The sequence below is a fragment of the Calliphora vicina genome, chromosome 1 (genome assembly GCF_958450345.1).
Source record: "Calliphora vicina chromosome 1, idCalVici1.1, whole genome shotgun sequence".
Taxonomy (NCBI): Eukaryota; Metazoa; Arthropoda; class Insecta; order Diptera; family Calliphoridae; genus Calliphora; species Calliphora vicina.
Window position 1 is genome coordinate 17,595,690 of NC_088780.1, and position 22,809 is coordinate 17,618,498.

The 22,809-nt window shown below is 23.9% G+C and overlaps 1 protein-coding gene across 7 annotated transcripts in view; it reads left to right on the forward strand.

Moving 5' to 3' along the window:
* The first annotated feature begins 428 nt into the window (after positions 1 to 428).
* Positions 429 to 22,809, forward strand: part of Mf (myofilin) — a 32,754-nt gene continuing 10,373 nt past the window's right edge. For 5 of the 7 annotated variants that reach the window (XM_065499218.1, XM_065499220.1, XM_065499221.1 and 2 more), the window contains exons 1-5: positions 429 to 567; positions 8,124 to 8,280; positions 11,419 to 11,631; positions 17,899 to 17,968; positions 18,914 to 19,023. In XM_065499218.1, coding sequence (XP_065355290.1) covers positions 8,190 to 8,280; positions 11,419 to 11,631; positions 17,899 to 17,968; positions 18,914 to 19,023 — 484 coding nt within the window. In that variant the 5' untranslated portion in view covers positions 429 to 567; positions 8,124 to 8,189. Of the gene's footprint in view, positions 568 to 4,995; positions 5,117 to 8,123; positions 8,281 to 11,418; positions 11,632 to 17,898; positions 17,969 to 18,913; positions 19,024 to 19,629; positions 19,997 to 22,809 lie in introns of those variants that run through there. The other 2 variants (XM_065499224.1, XM_065499219.1) reach the window with 2 other exon arrangements.

The following is a 22,809-nucleotide window of genomic DNA, read 5'->3' on the forward strand; positions in this document are numbered from 1 at the left end:
GAATTAATAAAGAAAATAAATGTTTTTTTATGCTTTTAGCAATTTTGTATATGTATTTCAAAGAATTTATTCCGATTTTTTTATTAAAAATCAAGAAATTTATTGTTTTCTTTCAATAATTCAAATACACACTCACACCAAAGCTTTTTTTTACACACATCTTTGTTGTTGTTTCGTTATGGTTTTCAATGCGAGAGAGAGTGTTAGAGAGAGAGACTGGTTTGAAGCAACAACAATAATAAACAAATTTAAGCATATTTTCAGGCAAACAAGTGTGCAAGTGTGTGTAAATGTAAGTGTAGGTGCAAATTTTGTGTGAAATGATCGTTTTTTTTTTGGTTTTTTGAAAAGAAAAAGCTTTTGCCAACAGGAAAACTTGTATGGTATGATGTGTAGGGGTTAATGTGTGTGTGTTTTTTTGTATGTTGGTGTATGAGTGAACAGATATTTCTGCCGAGTTTTTATAAGAAAAGCGAGTGATATTGGTGAAGCAAAATTTTGAACATCAGCAGTTTGAAAAAATTCTTCGTTGAGGATAGAACGCTATATTTTAGGGAGTAATTAAAAGTAAGCAGACAATTTTTCAACAACAAAACTATATGGAATTGTATTATTAAAATTAAACTGTTAAAAGGAATTTTTATTAAGTTTTTAAAATTTAAAACGAAACAAACTATTTGATTTCTTTATACTGCAAGAAAAAATTTCAACAATAAAATAAAAAAAAAAATTTTACAAAATTTTGAAAACAAAGTGACTCAAAATAAAAGAAATTTACAAAGTAAATACAATAAAAATAAAGATGAAAGAAATAAGAAACTATAAGTGTAAACAAAAAATGAAAAAAGAAATAACAATGAAAGTTTAACAAACTAAATAAAGTTTAAAAATTTTTGAAAAACAAGGAACATTTCTACAGTTATGTAATCATAATGGATCGATCAATTTTATGAAAAGCAAAGAATTTGCTAAAAGTGTCATATTTTTATTTAACCTCAAAGACTGATTGTTGTAGCAAACAAGCAAGACTAAAACACAAATGATCATGTTTATAAATAGACTTTGATTTTTTTTTCAAAAATATGCAATAAAAATTAAAGATTATGAAACTTTGAAATTTGGTGCAGAAAGTTTAAATTAATAAGAAATTAAAGAAATTTTTATAATTTATGAAACTCAAAATTTTTAAGGAATTTCTCACATCTTTAAAATTTGGAATTTTTAAAATACAATAACTTGAGGTATTGGAATAAATTAGTGAATATCATATTTGCAAAGAGTTTTTCTTATTTTGGTTTTAAAATGGATTGAAGTTTATGTTAAAAACAATTTTAAAATTCAAAATCTTGTGATCATATTTAAGCATTTTTGGAATATTTTCACAGCAATTCCTAGTAACATTTCGAAATAACCAGTTAAATTTTAAGCATTTCTATTATTTCAAAATTTCTCCATGAGAACCAGAATAATTTGTGAAAAAAACAATTTGGAAAATTGCTTTTGAAACTTGTTGAATTTTCGAAAATAATCGATATGCTTTGTTTTAGGTAATGAATTCTTAGTTTTCAGTAAATTTAATAGGAAAAATCGAAATTATAGAAACAATTCGAAATACGATTTGAATAAAATTCAATATTTTTTCGATATTTATAATTTTTATTAAAAAAAATGGATAAAATTTTGATTCGAATTTTGAGAATTTTTAAAATTTCGAATTTTGAGAATTTTTAAAAAATTTTGTTTTTGAAATTTCGAATTTTGATAAAATTTTGATTCGAATTTTGAGATAATAATAATAAAATTCAATATTTTTTTCGACATTTATAATTTTTATTTAAAAAAAATAAATATTTGATTCGAATTTTGAGAATTTTTAAAAAATTTTATTTTTTAAAATTTCGAATTTTAGAAACAATTCGAAATACGATTTGAATAAAATTCAATATTTTTCACGACATTTATAATTTTTATTTTTTTAAAAAAATGGATAAAATTTTGATTCGAACTTTGAGAATTTTTAAAAAATTTATTTTTTAAAATTTCGAATTTTGAGAATTTTTAAAAAATTTTTTTTTTGAAATTTCGAATTTTGAGATAAAATAATAAAATTCAATATTTTTTTCGACATTTATAATTTTTATTTAAAAAAAATGGATAAAATTTTGATTCGAAAAAAATTTTATTTTTTAAAATTTCGAATTTTGAGAATTTTTAAAAATTTTATTTTTTGAAATTTCGAATTTTAATAAAATTTTGATTCGAATTTTGAGAATTTTTAAAAATTTTATTTTTTGAAATTTCGAATTTTAATAAAATTTTGATTCGAATTTTGAGAATTTTTAAAAATTTTATTTTTTGAAATTTCGAATTTTGAATTTTTTTTTTAAATAATTTGAATTTTTTCAGTATTTTTCGAATTTTGAGAATTTTTAAAAAATTTTATTTTTTGAAATTTCGAATTTTGAGATAATAAAATTCAATATTTTTTTAGACATTTATAATTTTTATTTAAAAAAAAAATTTTATTTTTTAAAATTTCGAATTTTGATTCCAATTTTGAGAATTTTTAAAAATTTATTTTTTGAAATTCCGAATTTTGATAAAATTTTGATTCGAATTTTAAGATTTTTAAAATTTTTTTTTTTTTGAAATTTCGAATTTTTTAAAAATTTTATTTTTTGAAATTTCGAATTTTGATATTTTTTTTTAAATAATTTCCGTTATTTATAATTTGATATTTTTTAAAATTATAAACGAATACCATAAAATCCAAATATTTGAAACATTCGAAATTACAATTTAAAGAAACGTTTGATGGGAAATTTTCAATAAAATACAAAAATAATGTAAACAGTGGAAAATGTTAACTTTTCGAAATAAAATATTTAGTATTCGAATATAAGACTTCGATTTATTTGATAACTCTTCTATCTCATCCTCAATAAATCAAAATTTTAAATATTCGAAAAAATTTGAAATTCGTTTGTTTTTGAAAATATCGAATTTTCGAAATTAAAATTGGGTTATTTCAAATTTTCGATTTTGATTTTTTTCTTAAAATTATCAAAATTTTCAATCTTCGAAAAAATTTGAAATTCGTAATTATTGACAAATAAGTTTGTTTTTGAAAATATTGAATTTTCGAAATTAAAATTGGGTTATTTCAAATTTTCGATTTTGATTTTTTCTCTTAAAATCATTTGATATATTGAAATTGTTTGAATTGATTTAAAAATTTATAATTTAAAATGAAAATTTCGTTACTTCGAATATTTTGAGTTTTATTTTCTTTGAATTGTATTTAAAAATCTTTAAATTATAAATGTTTAATATTCGAAAAAATTTCAAAATACAAAGTTAAGAAAAAGCACTTCTTAAAATATTTAAAAATCCTTATTAATAACCATATTTTATATCTAAATATCTATATTCGAAAAATATTGAAAATTCACAGAAAGGAAAAAAATGCTAAAAAAAAACATAAAAAATATGAAGATCGTTGTTAAAATCATATACATAAATTGTTACAATAAACGTTAAATTAAAATTGTTCATGTTTTAAAGGTGTTCGAAAAAAAATCGAAATTCGAAGTTAAGAAAAAATGCTCCCTGAACTTGAAAAATGCTACTTGATATTTTAAAATTGTCATCAATTACATTTAAATTTAAAATTTGCGATATTTGAAAGAAGTTCGAAAAAACACGAAATTCGAAGTTATTAAAAAATGTCACTGAATCGTGCAAAACATAATTTATATTCTTAAATTCATAGATATTGTTTGAAATAACTGTAAAATGCTAAAATTTTAATTTTCGAAAAATGTTCGAAAAATATTCAAAATTTCAAATGCTACCAGAAACTTGAAAAACTTAAAATATTTTGTAAAATATTTATAAATTGTTGCGTATTACTGTAAATTGCAAAATTTTCAATATTCGAAAAATGTTCGAAAAAAATTCAAAATTCGAAGTTAATAGAAAATGCTACCAGAAACTAGAAAAACTTAAATTTTTTTTGTTAAATACTTATAAATTGTTGTCTATAACTGTAAATTGCTAAATTATCAATATTCGAAAAATGTTCGAAAAAAAATTAAAAATTAGAAGTTTAAGAAAAATGTATCTTGAAACTAAAAACCTTGAAACTGTTATTAATAACCATAAAAGTCAAAAAATACTATATTTGAAAGATGTTCGAACAAATTTTAGAATTCGAAGTTACAAGAAAATAAACAGTTTTTAAAAATAATGAAACCGAAGTTTTAAATTTGAAAAATAAATATTTCGAAACATAAATAAAAAAACTTAATTAGAAAACATGAAAATATATTTGAACTTGCTGTAAATATTCAAGCTGTAAAATTTCAAGGTTTAAATATTCGAATCACTGTTTGAAATTTAGTTTTCAATTTTCAATCAAATCCAGTTATAGTTATAAAAATATTGGAAATCTCTTCAAATTATAGCCCATTTTCAAAACAAAATATCATTTATGAAAAGCTTTAGGTAGCATAGGTATGTACATGAAAATGTGAAAGCTTTATTAAAAGCTTTTTCTTTCTTTTTGGAATTCTACACCAAAATCCACATAATTCTGTAATAAATCATCCATCAACAAAACTAATTTCGTATGTAGCCAAAAAATAAATAAAAAAAACAAACCGTATCTAAATATTTATTTGTTTCTTTTAGCTGTTGTTGTTGTTGCTGTTTCATGCGCTACACACTGCTCAAGGACATTTAAAAATATCTGAAATTTTTAGCTAAAGCTAGTGCGAAAAAAACAAAACAACAAAAAAGAAAATAGTAAAAATACAAAATTTCAGACATTTCTATTTCATATTTGTGCTAAAAAAGAAATGAAAACTCATGCTCTCTCACACCAACACAGATCTTAAAATATCCTATAGATATAGAAACACACACACACACACAGAGACAGAGACACTTACTCACCCATACATGGGATTTCGAAATGAACAACTTTATCATACACCCAAGAAATTGCGTCAGTTGTCGTTGTGTCATCGTTAAAGATCGATCGATCGTGCTGAATATTATTTTTCGGTGGATTTTCTTAAATAAATTTATTTTATTTTGTTTTTAAACGGCTCGTGTGAGTTTTCCTAAGAGTGATTAACAACCAACAATTTTTTTTATTTATTTTTATATTTATTTTTCGTTTAAACAAGTGAAAAAGAAAGAAAAAAAAACGTTTTGAATTTATTTTTAGTGTCATGATCTTGTCGTGTATAATGTATGCAAGAATATACCAACAATTTAACAAAAAAAAAATAAATAAAAATAAAAATACTATAATATGTATTTATCAAAAATGTGAAAAATTGGAACACACACAAAAAATGTTTCAGTAGAAAAGTTTCAGAAGCAAAAAAATAAGAAAACCAATACAGTTTGGAATCAAGTGAAAGTGCTGACATTTTGAAATACAATTGTAACGATACATACATTGAATAATTAATTGAATACAAATTGCATGAAGAAGACAAATTTAAATTGAACTTTGGACCTGATAAATTTAGTTTTAAACAATTTTGCAGGTCAATAGGAAATGCTAAAGAATTTGCAAGCAAACAATTTATAATCAATGAACTTTGTACTTTATAGATTGAGAGGAACAGTGACATTTATTATTTATTCAAAATTTGTGGTTAAAAAGGCTTAAGAAAACCACTTTTGAGAGGCAGGAAGTGTTTAATATTTCTTTTAATGCTTTATAGCTTTTAAAAAGTTTTCAAGAAAAAGTTTATGAAAACTTTTTATGTTATAAAACAATAAATTAATACTTTAATCAATATAAAGTCTTTAGAAACTTTTGTGAGACCAGCTTTTGTAAGCTTTCGCTTTGAATATTGAAAATCAGTTTGTTTGTAAAACAACAAACTAAAACTTATTATATATTTTGGATTATATTTGTGTAAAAACTCCAGTTTCTACTCAAAAGCTTTTCCGAAAGCTTTTGACATACTGTTTGTTTGGTTGATGATTACAACAGAAGACTTAAAATTGTTAAAGCTTTTTGAAGCTTAACTCTTAAGTATCAAAGCTTTGGCTCTAAAAGTATGAATTTTTAAAATCGTTTAGATTGTTTAAGAGCATTATGACAAATCCTAAGCACTTATAGCAAAAATGTAAGCTTAAGCCTGTAAATTGTTAGGATTTTGACAACAAACTTATTAAAGCTTTTTGAAAGCTCAAGTTTAGCAATTGCCTTTCGAAAGCTTTGGCTCAAAGAGTTAAATTTTGAAAAGATTTTAGCTTGTTCCTAAGCATTATGAAAAATTATGAGGTTTTTTAAAGCTTTTTGAAAGCTTAAGCCTAGAAATTGTTATAAACTTAGGTTTACCAGCAAATTCATTAAGATTGAAAGCAAACTATAAATTTCCCATTAATTTAACAAATTTTATCACTAAAAGACACGGCATCCGATGATATTAAGACTCTGTTTTCGTAAAGCTTTCAGTTCTTGAAAACAAATAAAAAGCTTTTTTTCAAAAACTTGGTTTTAAAACTATAATAGTTACTATAATATTTTTGAAAGCATTTAGTAAGAAAGCTTTTTTGATAGTTTTCACCAACAATTTATAAAAGTTGTTAGTTTAAATGAGTTTTAGAAAAGCTTTAGGGATTGTTAAAAAGGCTTTTAAACTCGCAAACTTTGTATTTAAAACAGCTGTTAAAAGCTTTAACGATAACTTTTTAAATTATTGTTTCCAAAACTGTTTAAAAACTTTCTGGAAGCTTTTTTTAAATACCACATTTTGATGTTTCGAAAGCTTTGTTTTAAATTAAAAGCTTTTGTAAAGTTTTATTATACAAATTTATCTTTGAAATCTAGTAAGCTTTTTGAAAAGTCAACAGGCTTATTAAAAGCCCAAAAGCTTTATTTTTAAGGCATTAGCTCTTTTTATTTAAAAAGTTATTACTTAAAACTTTAATAAACTTTTAACCTCAACAGATTGAGCTTAAAGAAAAAAGCTTTTATAAAGTTTTATTAAAAAAAAATCCTGGCTTTAAGTCTATAACACTTAGGGCCATTATTACAACTTGCCGTTATAGTTAAAGTTAACTTTAAGGGTACCTTTTTCTATTGCTTAAAGTTATCTTTAACTATAACGGTAAGTTGAATAATGGCCCTTAATAATTAAAAATTTGTTACTTAAAGCATTATTGTAATATTTTAAAGTCTAATAAGCTGTTAACAAAGCTTAGTAAGCTTTCAACTGGAGTTTTAAAAAAAGTTTTTATATAATTTTATTGAACAGTTGTTTGTTTTTTTAGACTCTTTTACTTTACAATTAAAAAATGTGTTACTTTAAGCAGCTTTTTAAAAGCTTTAGTTGAAGATTTTTATTTAAAACTTTAAATACTACCCTAAAAGCTTGAATTTAAACTAAAGATTTGCTAAAGCTTTTGAAAAACATAATTTAAAAAGTTTCCTGATAATATTTTATAGCTTTTTGTTAAGTTCAGGTTATTTTTAATTCAAATAACTTAAAGACATCTGTATTTAAAATATCAAGTTCAAAAGTCGTTTAAAAACTTGCACATAGCAGTAAGCTTTATACTAAAAGCTTTAGTTAAAGTACAATATTTTGAGCCACGCATTTTATAACTTTATTGTTGCCATTATTTTACTATTCGTTAAAACAATTTCAATTGTATTGTACTGTAAAAGCTTAAATTTAAAATAAAGCTTTAAAGCTTTATGATTACAATTGTTTTTGGTTTAAATTTGAAAGAATTTATAAACGTAAACATATTTTAAAGCTCAAATTACCTAAACTAAACTTGATTTTACTTTTTTGGTTCAAAAATCTTCTAAAAGGCTTTTATAAACAAGAGTAATAATTTTTCAACTTTAAGAGGTTTCAGATACCTCAGAATTTAATTTTTTGAAAGTATATTTTTAAGTCTTAAGTATTTGTAATTGAAAAATAATATTTAAAGCGAAATCCAAGTAATTTTCAAATAATCAAAATTGTTGTAATTTTATTTCAAAAATTCCCCTTTAACAGTTTCGAATACATTTTCATGATTTATGTTACATTTTCTTTCAATATTTTATTTATGATTTTCTGTTTTTTTTTAATTATTAACAGCGAACGAGTCCTTAATTAAACGAACTTTTTACGCTTAAAACACACACACACAACAAACCGATCAAAATGTTCAAGAACCATTTGGAAATGATTGGTCGCAACGAAAGCCCCAGCAAGAAGGCTAAGTTCTGGCAGTCCTACATCAGATCCTTGAAGGGTAAGTTTGAAAATTTATGTACATTAAAAAAAAAAGACAACCAACAGAGATTCAAGGTTCAATATTGATTTAGGAATGCAGGATAGAATTCTCTATAAAAATTTATTATCAATTTCATTTCTTTAGAAGTTTATTATTGATAAATAATGAATGAATTAATTTATTAATATTAATTTAATTGAATAATTTTACCACATTTATTAGCAATTCTTTTTAATTAAAATTTACGCTCAAAACCTCATTTAAATTTCCAGTTAATCAACTATATAGCTGCAAATATTTTTGATACTTTAATTGTGTATGCCATAACCTAGAAAACATTTGAAAATTTTATTTATTTCAAAAGAAAAAAAACTTTATATAAAATACATAACAAAATAATTTAAATTTTCCTGCAATTTCCACCAACCATAATTTAGTACAGTTTTCAAATGCGAAAAAAACAACAACAAAATTATATACAAAAAATTTTATAATTTGGCTGAAAGCCAGAAAAAAATCTGTTTCAATTTCAAAAACGTTAAAAAAAAAATGAAAATGATAAATTCCAAAAACAAAAGAATTAAGCGTATTGAAAAATTTAAAACCTATGACGTCAAATATTTGATAATTAAAGTAAAGGGTAGTTAGGGAGGAGGGGGGTTTCAGATTTATAATAAATTGTTGCAATTTGAAACATATTAAAATATATATAGAAAATAGTAACAGAAAAATAAGGAATGAACAAAAATTAATTGATTGACGCATTTAGGAAAATCATATACCATTTTTTATACCCTTCATTAAGAGTGGCAAGGGTATATATAAGTATATTATCATTGGCGACCCCATAAATTATATATTCAGCATCGTTATGGATAGCAGAGTAGATGCAGCCTTGTCCCTTTATCCATCTGTATGTTGAAATCATTTTTCCGCAGCCCTTAAATAACTTACACACATGATTCATACATCAATATATGCGCTGTATTGCCCGGTTCTATTGCTATTTAAAATCGAGAAAATCGGCTTAAGAATGGCTGAGATATAAGCAAACTACGACTACCTTGATTTTTGAAACTATTTTTTAATTATACCTAGATTACTAAGATTACAAGAGAAATACAAACAATATTGATATCTAATGATAGGTATTTCAAAGACCTTTCCAACGATGTATATAACATCATAATAGTTTGGACTTACAATGGGCCAAAATCGAAAAAAAAAATAAAAAAAAATTTTTCTCAGCAAAAAATATTTTAAATTTTTATCTTAAATTATGCTTTGGTAAAGGGTATATTAGATTCGGCACAACCGAATATAGCCTCTTTCTTGTTTTTTTTATAGTTAAGCAGTTATATGTTACGTAACATAGCAAGTTCTAGGTCTAAAACTGCTCTGTCTGTGTGTTGAAATCAACTTTCCGTTTCACCCAAATAACTTACATACATAATTCATGCATCAATATATCCGATATAGTCCTGGGTTCAATTGCTATTTAAAATCGTGGAAATCGGTCCATAAATGGCTGAGATATAAGCAAATAACCACTACTACCTCGATTTTTGTATTATTTTTGATATATAGCTAGATTACTAAGACTAAACTGCATTAATATAGACAATATGGATATCTAATGATATTTATTTGAAAGACCTTTCCAACGGTGTATATAATGCCATAGTAATTTGGACCTAAAATGGGTTAAAATCGGGAAAAAATTAAAAAAAAATGTTCACCCAAAAATATTTTTAATTTTTATGGTCTGTATGTTGAAATCATCATACCGTAGTCCCCAAATAACTTACATAAATGATTCATACATTAGTATATCCACTATAGTCCTCGGTTCAATTGCTATTTAAAATCGTGGAAATCGGTCTATAAATGGCTGAGATATAAGCAAATAACCACTACTACCTCGATTTTTGTATTATTTTGTATATATATCTAGATTACTAAAAGTACTGGATTAATATAGATAATATGGATATCTAATGATAGGTATTTGAAAGACCTTTCCAACGATGTATATAATGCCATAGTAATTTGGACCTACAATGGGTCAAAATCGGGAAAAAAAACTTTTTTTTCTAAAAAAGTAAAGATTGCAAATATTTTTCTTAGAACAAATTTTTAGCTGAAAAAAATTTATTAGTGAAAAAAATATCGTTGAAAAAACGTTATAATTGAAAAAAAATTTTAAGAAAAAAAATTTTTTTTGTGGAAAAAAATCGCATTAAAAAATACTTTTTCCCGATTTTGACCCATTGAAGGTTCGAATTACTATGACGTTATATACATCATTGGAAAGGTCTTTGAAATACCTATCATTAGATATCCATATTGTCTATATTAATGCAGTAATCTTAGTAATCCAGATGTAGTTAAAAAATAGGTAAAAAATAGATGTACTAGTGGTTTTTTGCTTATATCTAAGCCAATTGTACACCGATTTTATCGATTTCAAATGGCGATTGAACCGGGGACCATAGCGGATATATTAATGTATGAATCATATATGTAAGTTGTTTGGGGACTATGGAATGATGATTTCAACATACATATGGACAAGCGGACATGGCTATATCAACTTTGGTATCTATAACGATTCAGAATATATATAACTTTATAGGGAAGCGAATGACAAATGAAAAATTTATATATTTAAACCCTTGTCACTCATGGTGAAGGGTATAAAAAGATCTAAAAAAGGTTTTTAAATAGTAACAGACTAAAAAGTACATAAAAATTTGTTACGTTTATTAATATTAATGTAGCGTGACTTTAAATTCAGTTTCTTTTTTTCTGTGTTACACATATTGTTGTTGCTTTTTCTAATTTTCTGGTTTGTAGCAGCTATTTTTATCAAACTAAATTCTAGATATGTAAATCAAATAGTCACCCAATTTTAGTGGCTGCCTGTTTGACGTTGTTTTTTTTTGTAAATTTAAATAAATTTAGCGTTTAAAACTATAATATACAACAGATAAGTTTTAAATTAGGAACACAACTGATGAACTAAATTCAAATGAAATAAACTATTCGGTTTTCTTAAGAAATTATAAAAAAAGAGAGCTAAAATAGTTTTGTTCTTTTTATATTTAAACTAATTTTGTTACTTATTTTCTCTCTCTCTCTTGCTTTTTATTTTAGGATCTGAGGATATCCGTGCCCATGAGACTCCTAGAGCTTCTCGCCCTTACAGCTCATACTTAGATGCCCCTGCCACATACAGGAGCATCTATGATGAGCCTGCTACCGCCAACGAGCGTGTACAGTCTCATGGCTACAGATATTTGCCCGTCAGCAGAGACACCTATGGCTACTCACCACGTGCCATCTACGATCATCATTACAGCAGAACAAGTAAGTTAATGAAATTCCTTTACATTTCATCAGCCATTTTTTTCAAAATTAATGCTTTACTTTTTAAAAATCCTTTAAAAAAAATAATAATAAAAAATTCCAAACAGCTTTCAAGCTTTTCATAAACATAAACATAGAAAATTCACAGCTTTTACATTAATTTCAAATTTACATTAAACATTAAGATCATTAAGATTGTAGAAATATATTTATAAGAAGATCAAGATCATAGGTGAAGATCGTTATTGGATGCGTTTGCTTTGATATTTTCCTGGAGGGCTTAAAGTTTGTAAGAGCTTTAAGCTTACTTTAAACAGTATAAAGCTAAAAACATCATTATTATTCTAGAGAGAGAAAATGACCTAGACCTGCTTAGCAAACTAGGCTGTTTATACAGTAAAATAAACAAAAAGTCGCGATCACTGTGTCAATGAATTTTTTTTAGGATGAAAGCTAAAGATTTCTAGAAGGGAAGCCTTTAAAAACATTCAAAGGATTTGAAAATTTTTTTAGCTTTATTTAGAGAAGTGTTTTGGACCCTTCACATGACCTAAAAGCAATGTGAACGTAGCCTAGTTCAACAATTATCATTTATTTCCCTACAATTTGTTTAAATGTTTTGTTAGAAATTCCTATTGTCTTCAAATCACCTAAATATTACGTCAGTTTTGTTTGTGTTTTTATGAAAATATTATCTAATTTAAGAAAATCTGTTTTGTTTTCTTGAGTGTTAAATAATTTTTGTTATACAATTTTAAAAATATTAATTTTGTTTATTATAAAGAAAAAAAACAAAAAAAACTTTTAAAATAGAAAAAGCTTTCTTTCTTCAGTATAAAATTTCAATTTATTGAAATAAAATTTTGCACATTTTCATATAAATTTGTTTTTAATTTTATTATAAACAAAATAAATATTTAAATATTTCACTCATACACACACCCAAACACATATTTAAGCAAAAATATCAGATATCGGTTTTATATATATATAAACACACACAAGCTTATTGTTTATGCCAATATCTATACATCAGTTTTCTATTGTTTTTGTATATATCAAAAAAAGCTTTTTTCAAAGTTTATGAGTGAATTGTTTATAGAGAATACACTCACTCAACTCAAAATAATTTATGGCTGAAAAACAACAAAAAAAATATTTATATATTTTGAATTTTATAATGCAAATTATGTGGGGGCGTTTGAAAATCTACAAAAAATAAATTCTTTTACTTTCAAGGTTTGAGTTACTTGAGCTATTTTCTTGTTTCTATAATAAACAACTGTTTTTTTTTTTTTGTTAATAAACATCACAACTAAATAATAAAATTTATTTAGTTAAAATACAAAAATAAACAGCATATAATTTTCAATGTTAGTGTTAACAACATGACACCTAAACTGAAAAGAATTTAAAAAACAAAAATAGCTTTTCGAATTTTAAGGCACAAAACACTTTATAATTAATAAATAATAACAGCGTATCTAAAAGAACTTAAATATTCAAAAGAGTTTTTTTTTAACTCGGGAATTTTATTTTTTATTAAGCAGTAGTCATTAAATTTCTAGCACAAACACTTTAGATTTTCTAAATAATAAAATCTAGGCTGTTACAATTTCAATATTTACTTAATTTGAATTTTTTTTTAACTCCCGAATTTTATGACTCATTAATATGAAGTTTATTAAGCCAACTAAACTGTAAAGAAATTTAAAAGCAAAATATTCTTCAGAACTATTAAATAATAACAGATTATCCAAAAGATTTTAAATATTTACAGAATTTTATAAGAGTTTTTTTTTTTAACTCGGGAATTTTATTTCTTATTAAGCTGAAAAACCTACATAAAATGATATAAAGCATTTTATGTCCAGCATAAACACATCAAAGGTTCTAAATAATAAAGGCTAAGCTATTAAAACTTAAATATTTTCACAATTTTAAATAAATTTTTTTTAAACTCCCGAATTCTATTTTTCATTAAAATGAAGTTTATAAACTGAAAAGTATTTGAAAACAAAAATAGCTTTTCAAGTTTTGAGGCACATAATACTTTAGAACTGTTTTACGATTTCAAAAGAGTTTTTTTTTTAACTCGGGAATTTTATTTCTTATTAAGCTGAGAAATTAAAGCAGGCTTCAGAAAATGCTTTATATTTCTAGTAAAAACACTTTAGCATTTCTTAATAATAAAAGCTAAGCCACTAGAAGTTAAATATTTACACAATTTTCAATTATTATTTTTTTTTTAAACTCCCGAATTCTATTTCTTATTAATATGAAGTTTAAACTGCAAGAAATTTGAAAACGAAATAGGTTTTCAAATTTTGAGGCACATAATACTAATAGAAATTAAATATTTACAAAATTTTATAAGAGTTTTTTTTTTTAACTCGGGAATTTTATTTTTTATTAAGCAGAAGAATAGAACTTAAAGGCTACACAAAATGCTTTAAATTTCTACAAAAAACTCTTCAGAACTTCTAAATAATAAAAGCTAAGCTGTTAGAACTTAAATATTTTCTCAATTTAAAATAATTTTTTTTTAAACTCCCTTTTAAACTTAAGCAATCTAAACTGCAAGAAATTTGAAAACAAAAATAGTGCATAACACCTCAGAATTGTTAAATAATGACAGCTTATCTAAAAAAAACTTAAATATTCACAGAATTTTAGAAGAGTTTTTTTTTTAACTCGGGAATTTTATTTCTTATTAAGCAGAGAAAGCAAAGCTCTGGAATAATGCTTTAAATTTCAAGCTCAAACACTTCAGAACTTCTTTATAGTAAAAGCTAAGTTGTAAGAACTGAAATATTGAAATTATTTTTTTTAAACTCCCGAATTTTATTTATCATTGAAATAAAGTTAATAAAGCAACATACTGATGAAGGCAGAAATAAAGTTAATAAAGCAACAGAAAATGCTTCAAATTGTTATCACAATCACTTCAAAACTGTAAAATAGTGTCTGCTTAGCTGTTAAAACTTAAATTCTCAAATATTTTTTTAAGAGTTTTATTTTTTATAAAACTCGCGAATTTTATTTCTAAAAGCTCATGATAAAAATAAGAGCTAATCAGAATATTTTTCAAAGATATATCGTAAACACTTCGAATCTGTTAAATATGTTAGAACTAGAATTCGTACTCATTTTTTAAAACTCCCGAATTTTATTTCACAATAAAGTGGTGAACCAAGAAGCATGAAGAAAGCTGCAAATTTAAATCGCAAATATTTTAAAACGCAGTTAAGTTCTTTTTGAAACTCCCGAATTCTAATCCTCATTAACATGATTAATTTTTATCAAAAACTGTTAAATATTGATAACTAATATGTTAGAAATTTAATTCTTCTGTACTATTAAATGAGTTTTTTTTTTAAACTCTTGAATTCTATTCTCAAGAAAGAGGCGAACCAAAGAGCATGAAGAATGCTTCAATTGTAAGAAACAAATAATTTAAAGCTATTAAATAATGACTGCTAAACAGTAAGAACATAAATACTCATACAATTTTAAATGAGTTTTTTTTAAACTCCCGAATTATATTTTTGATTAAAGTGAGAAAGTAAAGCTCACAAAGAATGATAGTAAATGCTGCAGTCAATCAGAAAATGCATCAAATTTATATCGCAAACACAACGAAACTGCTATATATTGATATTGAATTTGTAAGAACTTATTTTGAAATGAGTTTTGTAAAACTCCCGAATTATATTTCTTATTAAAGTGAGAAACTTGAGTTCACGACAAATGCTGATAAAAGTTGTAGTGAATCAGAAAAAGCATCAACAAAAGTGCTAAAGAACTTAATTTGAAATATATTATCTACACTTTACTGTCTCTTGGTAATCTAGAGAGTAAACAGATAAAATAATCTACAACAAACACTCAAAAAGGATGGTAAAAAGGGTCGGTACTTTTCAAAATGTACTTTTTTAGTTTTGTACATTAAATGAACAGAAATTATTTTAAATGCAAAATTTGGTACTTTTATGGTACTTTTTATGGGGAACTAAATTTGGTACTTTTAATAAGCTACTTTTTTTTGGATTAATTTAAATAGAAAATCATGGAAATGCAAAAATACTGCACTTTTCAGAAAGTACTTTTTTGGTACTTTTTTTAGTTTTGTACCTTAAATGAACAGAAATTCTTTTAAAAACTAAATTTTGATTTCTTATATTTTTTGCACCATTTTTTGTATTTTTTTGGTACTTTTTATTGGATACTTTTTTGGTACTTTTATTAGGTACCATTTTTGGTACTATTTTTAAAATTATAATCCAATTTGAAAAGAAAATTGTTCAAAAACAAAATTTTGGTATTTTTCAAAAGGTACTTTTTTGGTATTTTTTAGTTTTGCACCTTTATTGAACGGAATATTTGACAATTTGAACAAAAAATTCTTTAAATACAAAATAAGTTTTCGGTACTCTTTGAGTTTAAAATCCAAATGGTTCCTTTGCTATACTTTTTATAAGGTACCATTTTTGGTACTTTTTTGAAAATTTTATTGCATTTTTAGTTTTGCACCTTAAATGAACAGAAATTCTTTTAAATACAAAATTTTAATACAATATTTGTTGGTACTTTTTATAGAATACTTTATTTTGGTACCATTTTTCGTACTGTTTCAAAAATTCGTAAAGAAAATCGTTCAAAAATAAAATTTTGATAATTTTCAAAAAGTACTTTTTTGGTATTTTTTAGTTTTCCTCCTTATTGAACAGAATATTTGACAATTTGAATAGAAAATTGTTGGAATACCAAACCAGTTTTTGGTACTCTTTGAATTTATAAATAAATTGGTATAGAAAATCATTCAAATGAGGTACTTATTTTGATATTTTCGTTCAAATACAAAATTCTGATACTTTTCAAAAAGTAAATTTTTGGTACTTTTCACAAAGTACTTTTTTGGTACTTTTTAAAAAGTACTTTTTAGTTTTGCTATTTAATTGAACAGATTTTTCATTTAAATATAAATTTTTATTTCACCTTTTTCGGCAAAAATTTTTGACACTTTTCATTAAGTACTATTTATGACACTTTGTTTTTATAGAACCCGATTTTCGATAGGTTTTTTAATATTACACCATAATATAGTGAAAATTTCTGGACTCTGAAACATTCCTGAAAATAATCAGTTTTGTTGCTGATGGGGTAGAAAATCTTTCTTATTCCTTATTATACTATTTTCCATACTTTTGTTCAACAACAAAAAACACCAATCAATATCCCTTTATAACGGATTATAATTTTCAAAAACCCACACAATATTCTATATATTCTCTAGCTATCTCTTATCCCACAGCCCAGCTAAACCCCAAACAAATAGATATTTTTTCCCCATTTCTAAAAACAGAAATATTAATAAACTATATGATTTTTTTTGTTTGTTCTTTTCTTTTTTATACAAAAACAAAAAACCAAAAAAAAAAAAAAAACAAAAATGTTGCAGAATACTAAAATATATATATAGAAAAATTAAAGAAAAAAAACGCTATATTTATAAATCAAATAGTCAAGAAAGATCTATATGTCTGTGTGTCTATATAAGAAAATCTGTGGGTAATATATGAGTGTGTGCCAAAGCAGTTTTGGGTCATCAGAAAGCGAAAAAAAATATCTTTAATAGCCAGATATATAAATAAAAAAACTAAACACAGACAAATTAATAATAGAAGATTATGTATCAATACAACAATAAATAAATTGAAACGTTTTAAAAAACAAAATTGTTATACTTTTGATGCCAAAAAAAATTGTTTAATAAAAAACTATTTCAAATGTTTTAAAAACAAATAATTGATTTCTATATTTTTTTTTACTAAATGTTTAGGATGTTTGTCATTTATAGCATTTTTCGTTCATTTTTTTCAATTATTGCATTTTTATTTGTCACATTTTTAATTCATGCTGTTTTTTTATTTACAAATTTTCTAATATTTTCTTTTTTATCTTACTTTTATTTGCTTTTTTAAACTTTTAACTGCTTTTTCTCTACAAAAAAATAAAAAATAAATGCTTTATGCCTCACCCTGCCTTTAAAATGGTAAATTTTCTTTTTATCTTTTTGCTTTTGCTAAATAATTTTTGATTTTAAAATGCTTCTGCTGCTGCCGAGATGCTTGAGTAAAAGTTTTGCAAAAATGTTGTTTTAATTTTGTTTTCTTGCTTCAAATTGTAAGTTTTTGTGCGAAAAATCTGTTTTTAATGTGTAAAGTTTGTTGCTAATCGGAAATTTGTTTTTTTTTATTTTTTTAGTTCCAGCTAACTACGATGCAGAGAAGGCCTGGAATGATCATTTGAAGCGTATGCAAGAAATTGAACGCAGGTAATTAAAGCAAAAAAAAAAAACATGTAAATAGAAACTATAGTTTTTAGAAAACAAAAGCCAAACTGTTTAACATTAGTTAGCATTAAAACTTAAGAGACAATTGAAAGTTATAAAATAAATGTTTTGTACATTTTTCCTTTATTTTTGGCAATATTTAAGCCAGCCTCATGTGATTTCTTGCTTTTCATACAAATTATATCTAAACTCTTTGTCGTCGGTGGTTGTGGTCTCAACTGTATTCAAGCTTTAAAACTACTCTCAATAAACAGAGAAGAAACGTAAACAAAACAAACCACATAAACAAACACACCAATGCTAACGATATTTACACACAACCGAACTACAATATGGAGAGCATAAGTACAAACAAAACGACTCTCACGATTTTAACACGAACATTTACTCGTGAGAATATGTAAACAAACCTACGTACGTTTAATTTAAAAGGGAAAATATAAACAAGTGTTGAGGCTTAGCTCAAACAACAACAAAAATGTAAACAAATATGGCGGCTTAAAATAAACAACAACAAAAATAAACAAAACTATTCCCCTGTTTGAATTTTATGGACAAAATCAGAGATTACTAAAGGAAAATGTTAATAACTTTGTTATTTATAAAGCAATTTTAAACAAATTTCGTAACATGATAAAGAAGATTATGACACATCCATATAAAGAAAAATAAGCTAAAAAATATTACACCAAATGGATTAAAACAGACTTTAAAAATTAATTTAAAAAATTAAATGAAATTATTTATTTATAAACAAAAATTTTGAATAGAAAAGTTGTAGATTTAAAGGATAGGATAGAAAAATTAACATTTCCCAATAGAAATTATGAAGAATATTTTAATTTATACATTTTCTTATATAAAAAATTTGTTTTTATGTTTAATATTAACCAATTTTGCTCACTATTTCTCTATCTACTTTTACAGATACCCATCTCGTTACGGTTTGTATCTTAAGGACAAGCCCACCACTCCCAACGCTTTGGTCCCCTTGGAATATGAGCCAGAAGATAAATTGCTCCAAGAACTCAACAAGGGTAAGAGGGATTTTTAAATAAGAACACAAACAAAACCAAATAAAAATCAATCATAAATATAATACCCAACAACAACAACTACAAAATACATTTATAAACAACATCGAGCAAGTATATTTTTAATTAAAAAACTAAATTAATAATTTAAAAAAAAAAATCGAAAATATGAAACATTTCACTGGCCTAAAGAACCAACGATTAAAATTAGCTTTTTATCCTCGAAATTTGTTAATAACTTAAGAATATCGAAAAAGAATTTTTTCAAATTCATCAAAAAAAACAATAAAAAAAGATGACACCTCAACAACCCAACACTTTACAAATAAAAAAAAGTATATTAAAGAAATTTAAAGATTTTTAAATAATTTTAACAAATAAAACTATTTTTTTGAAAGCAAAAAAATTTTAATTTAATTTTTTTATAAAAAAATTTTAAATTTTTTTATAAAGGGGCTTAAAAAATTAAATTAAATTTTGTTAGCTTTTTAAATAAAATTTAGTTTTATGTTTATTTTCAAAATTATTTAAAAAAAAACTCAATTTCTTTTTATATATTTTTTTTCATCTTTTTTTTTGTTTTTTTCTTATTCTCTTATTTAATTACAGTTTTCAAAGTCTGATTTGTGAATAATTTTTTCTTAAATTATTTACAAATCTTAGGCCATAATAAAAAAAAAAATAAACAAACAAATCCATTTTGTTTATAGCTCAAGTTTTATTTCGAAATAAACAAATTTCTTCTAGACAATAGTTGATTTACAAGCAACAACAACAGCAAAGTAACATATTTATCAAACAAAAAAAAAAAAAAAACTAAATAAATATTTAATTAATTAATGTCATTTTAAACTTTAAGTGCAATTTTTAAATATAGTTTAAATTTAAACATATTTTACTCTGTAAATTTATTTAATAAAATTAAAACAAACAAAAAAAAAAACACTCAAAAAAATCTAAAAAACTTTAAAAAACCGATTCGTTAAATGTTTCATTGAATTAGTTTTTAACTTGTTAGTTAAATAAATCTAAAACCTATCATGATCAAAAATTAAAATTCAAAACAAAAAATTAATTAAAGTTTTTAAGTTTTTAAACACATTTGGAATTATAAGCTGTATAAATATCAAGCTAAATATTTGGAAATTATTTAAAAACTTTAATTAAGATTTTTATATAACATTTATTAAACAAAAAATCCACCATCTTTTTATTTTACTAAATTTCTAAGCTTAAGTTGTTTTTCTAATATAATGGTTATTTTTTTAAAAAGAAATAAAACCAAATTTTAACAGCTGTATAGAAAGAAGCAAACCAAATATTAACAGTAATTGAAAAATAATCTAACATTAATCATATTTTTAATAATTAAAATTTTTCTTTAATAATAAAAAAATACTCTCCATCTTTGTAACAGCAGCTAGAAGCAATTTAAACAACAGTTAAGCAAAAGAGATATGTAAATAAAACAATTTACAAACAAATAGAGATATTACACATGTTTTGGACAATAGCCAATCAAAACAACTTTCACTTGTTACTCCCCGTACAAACATACACACGAATACCTTTAAAATACAACAAAAACAATTAACACCAGTAGCAAAGCTTAAACAAATCACGAACATACAATCGTACATAAACAAAACAAACGACATTACAACCAAAACAATAACAAAACAAACAGAACTACTCTTGACGAGCAGAGAATGAAATGTAAACAAAACAAATATAACTACTCTTGTCGAGCAGAGAATGAATGTAAGCAAAACAAACCACATAAACAACCATACGAATGTACTGAACATTTACACACAAACTAACTGATAATAATAAACAGAGAGCTAGAATAAACAAAGCCACTCTCGCGAGCAACAAACACATGAACTTAAACAAGTAGCGGCTTAGCTCAAGCAACAACAAAAATGTAAACAAATATGGCGGCTTAAGATAACAAAAGCCACTCCCCTGTTTACATTAGATAGAAAGAATCGGAGATTACTAAAGGGAAATGCTTACAACTTTGTCATTTATAAAACGATTTTAAAAAAATTTAGCAATATGATAGAGAAGATTATAACACAACCATAGATATAAAAATATGCTAAACAATAACAGACGAAAACGACAAAAACAGACTTTAAAAATTTTAAATAATAAACTTTGCAGTATAAGTTAGAAAGATAAACATTTTCCAAATTTAAAAGGTGGAGAGTATACAAATTATTAAAAAATTAAAATTTAATTTTTCAATTACTGTTAATAACAAAATAATTTTTGTTGAACTCCAAAAATTATTTACACTGTACAAAACAAAAAAAAAACTATAATCTAAACTAAAAATCTCAATAAAATAACTATTAAACAGCCAATAATCAAAACATCAACCAAAGGCCAGCTCTCACTTCAAAGGATAAATATATTTCTGAGATATATACATATTTAAAAAACAAACTACTAAAACCTCCCCCCCAAAAAAACCCTATCAATTTTAACTTAAGTACAAAAAAACCAAAATATAAAAACTTCAATAAATACTCATTTTTATTAATAAAACTTAAAAAAAACGTTGTTTTGTTTCATTTAAAACACAGAAACCTTGGAATATTTTTGAATTTTGAAGGTTTATTTTAATAACTTTTATTGTTCTTAACAAATACTAACCAAACATTTTTATTTTATTTTATTTACTAAAAACCTTGTTCTAACACTTGTCTACCTTGTTTTTTTTTACCTCCTGTCAATTTCATGTACTTACTTACATTTTGCGTGTGGTAATAATGTAAATTAATTTTGTTTTAATTGTTGTAAATATTTACTGCCATTACTTTATTCTATGTCTTTCTTTACTCATTCTGTCTTAATTCAAATAAAAAAACGCTATTTTGTGTCTCTGTAACTCTTCATTTCAAACCAACCAAAAACTCATTACAAAAAATGAAATATTTAACGAAATTATACTATGATATATAAAAAATGTGTCTATTAAAATGAAATTATTATTTGTTAATTTATAATTGTTCTTATATTTTTTTTTTGTTGCTGTATTCCTTTTTGTAAAATTGTATGTTTTAAATGTAACATGTTTATTACAGTTTTATTGTTTTCATTTGTAAATCAATTAATTGTGTCAATTGTTACAATTTGTATTTTCTTTGTTTAAATATTATGGCAGCAAAAATTCCACATCAAATGAAAACTTAATTAAAATATTAAAACAAAAATACCAGCGCAAAATTGGTAATTCAAGAAAAATAAGATTGTAAATCAATTTTTAAACACTACCCAATGGATTTTTGTACAACTGTAGTCCGGAAATTAAAAAAATATAATTTTTCCACTCCCAAATAACCTCTGCACAAGGCCTGTAGATTTCAGAGTTAAGTGAATGTTATAGTCGTCTTGACTTTTCAATAAAAAAACCGATAACTTTACATTTTTATAGAAAAATCTATCGATAACTTAACATTTCTAAAGAAAATTTATCGATAATTTGACAATTTTAGATTAATGATATCGATAACTTGACTTTTGCCAAGAAAAGTTTTCGATAACTTGACTTTTCCAAAGAAAGGTTATCGATAACTTGACTTTTCCAAAGAAAAGTTATCGATAACTTGAATTTTCTATAGAAGAGTTATCGATAACTTGAATTTTCTATAGAAAAGATATCGATAACTCGACTTTTCTATAGAAAAGTTATCGATAAGTTTCCTAAAGAAAGGATATCAATCTTTTATAAAGACAAGTTATCGATAACTTGACTTTTCAAAAAAAAGTTTTCGATAT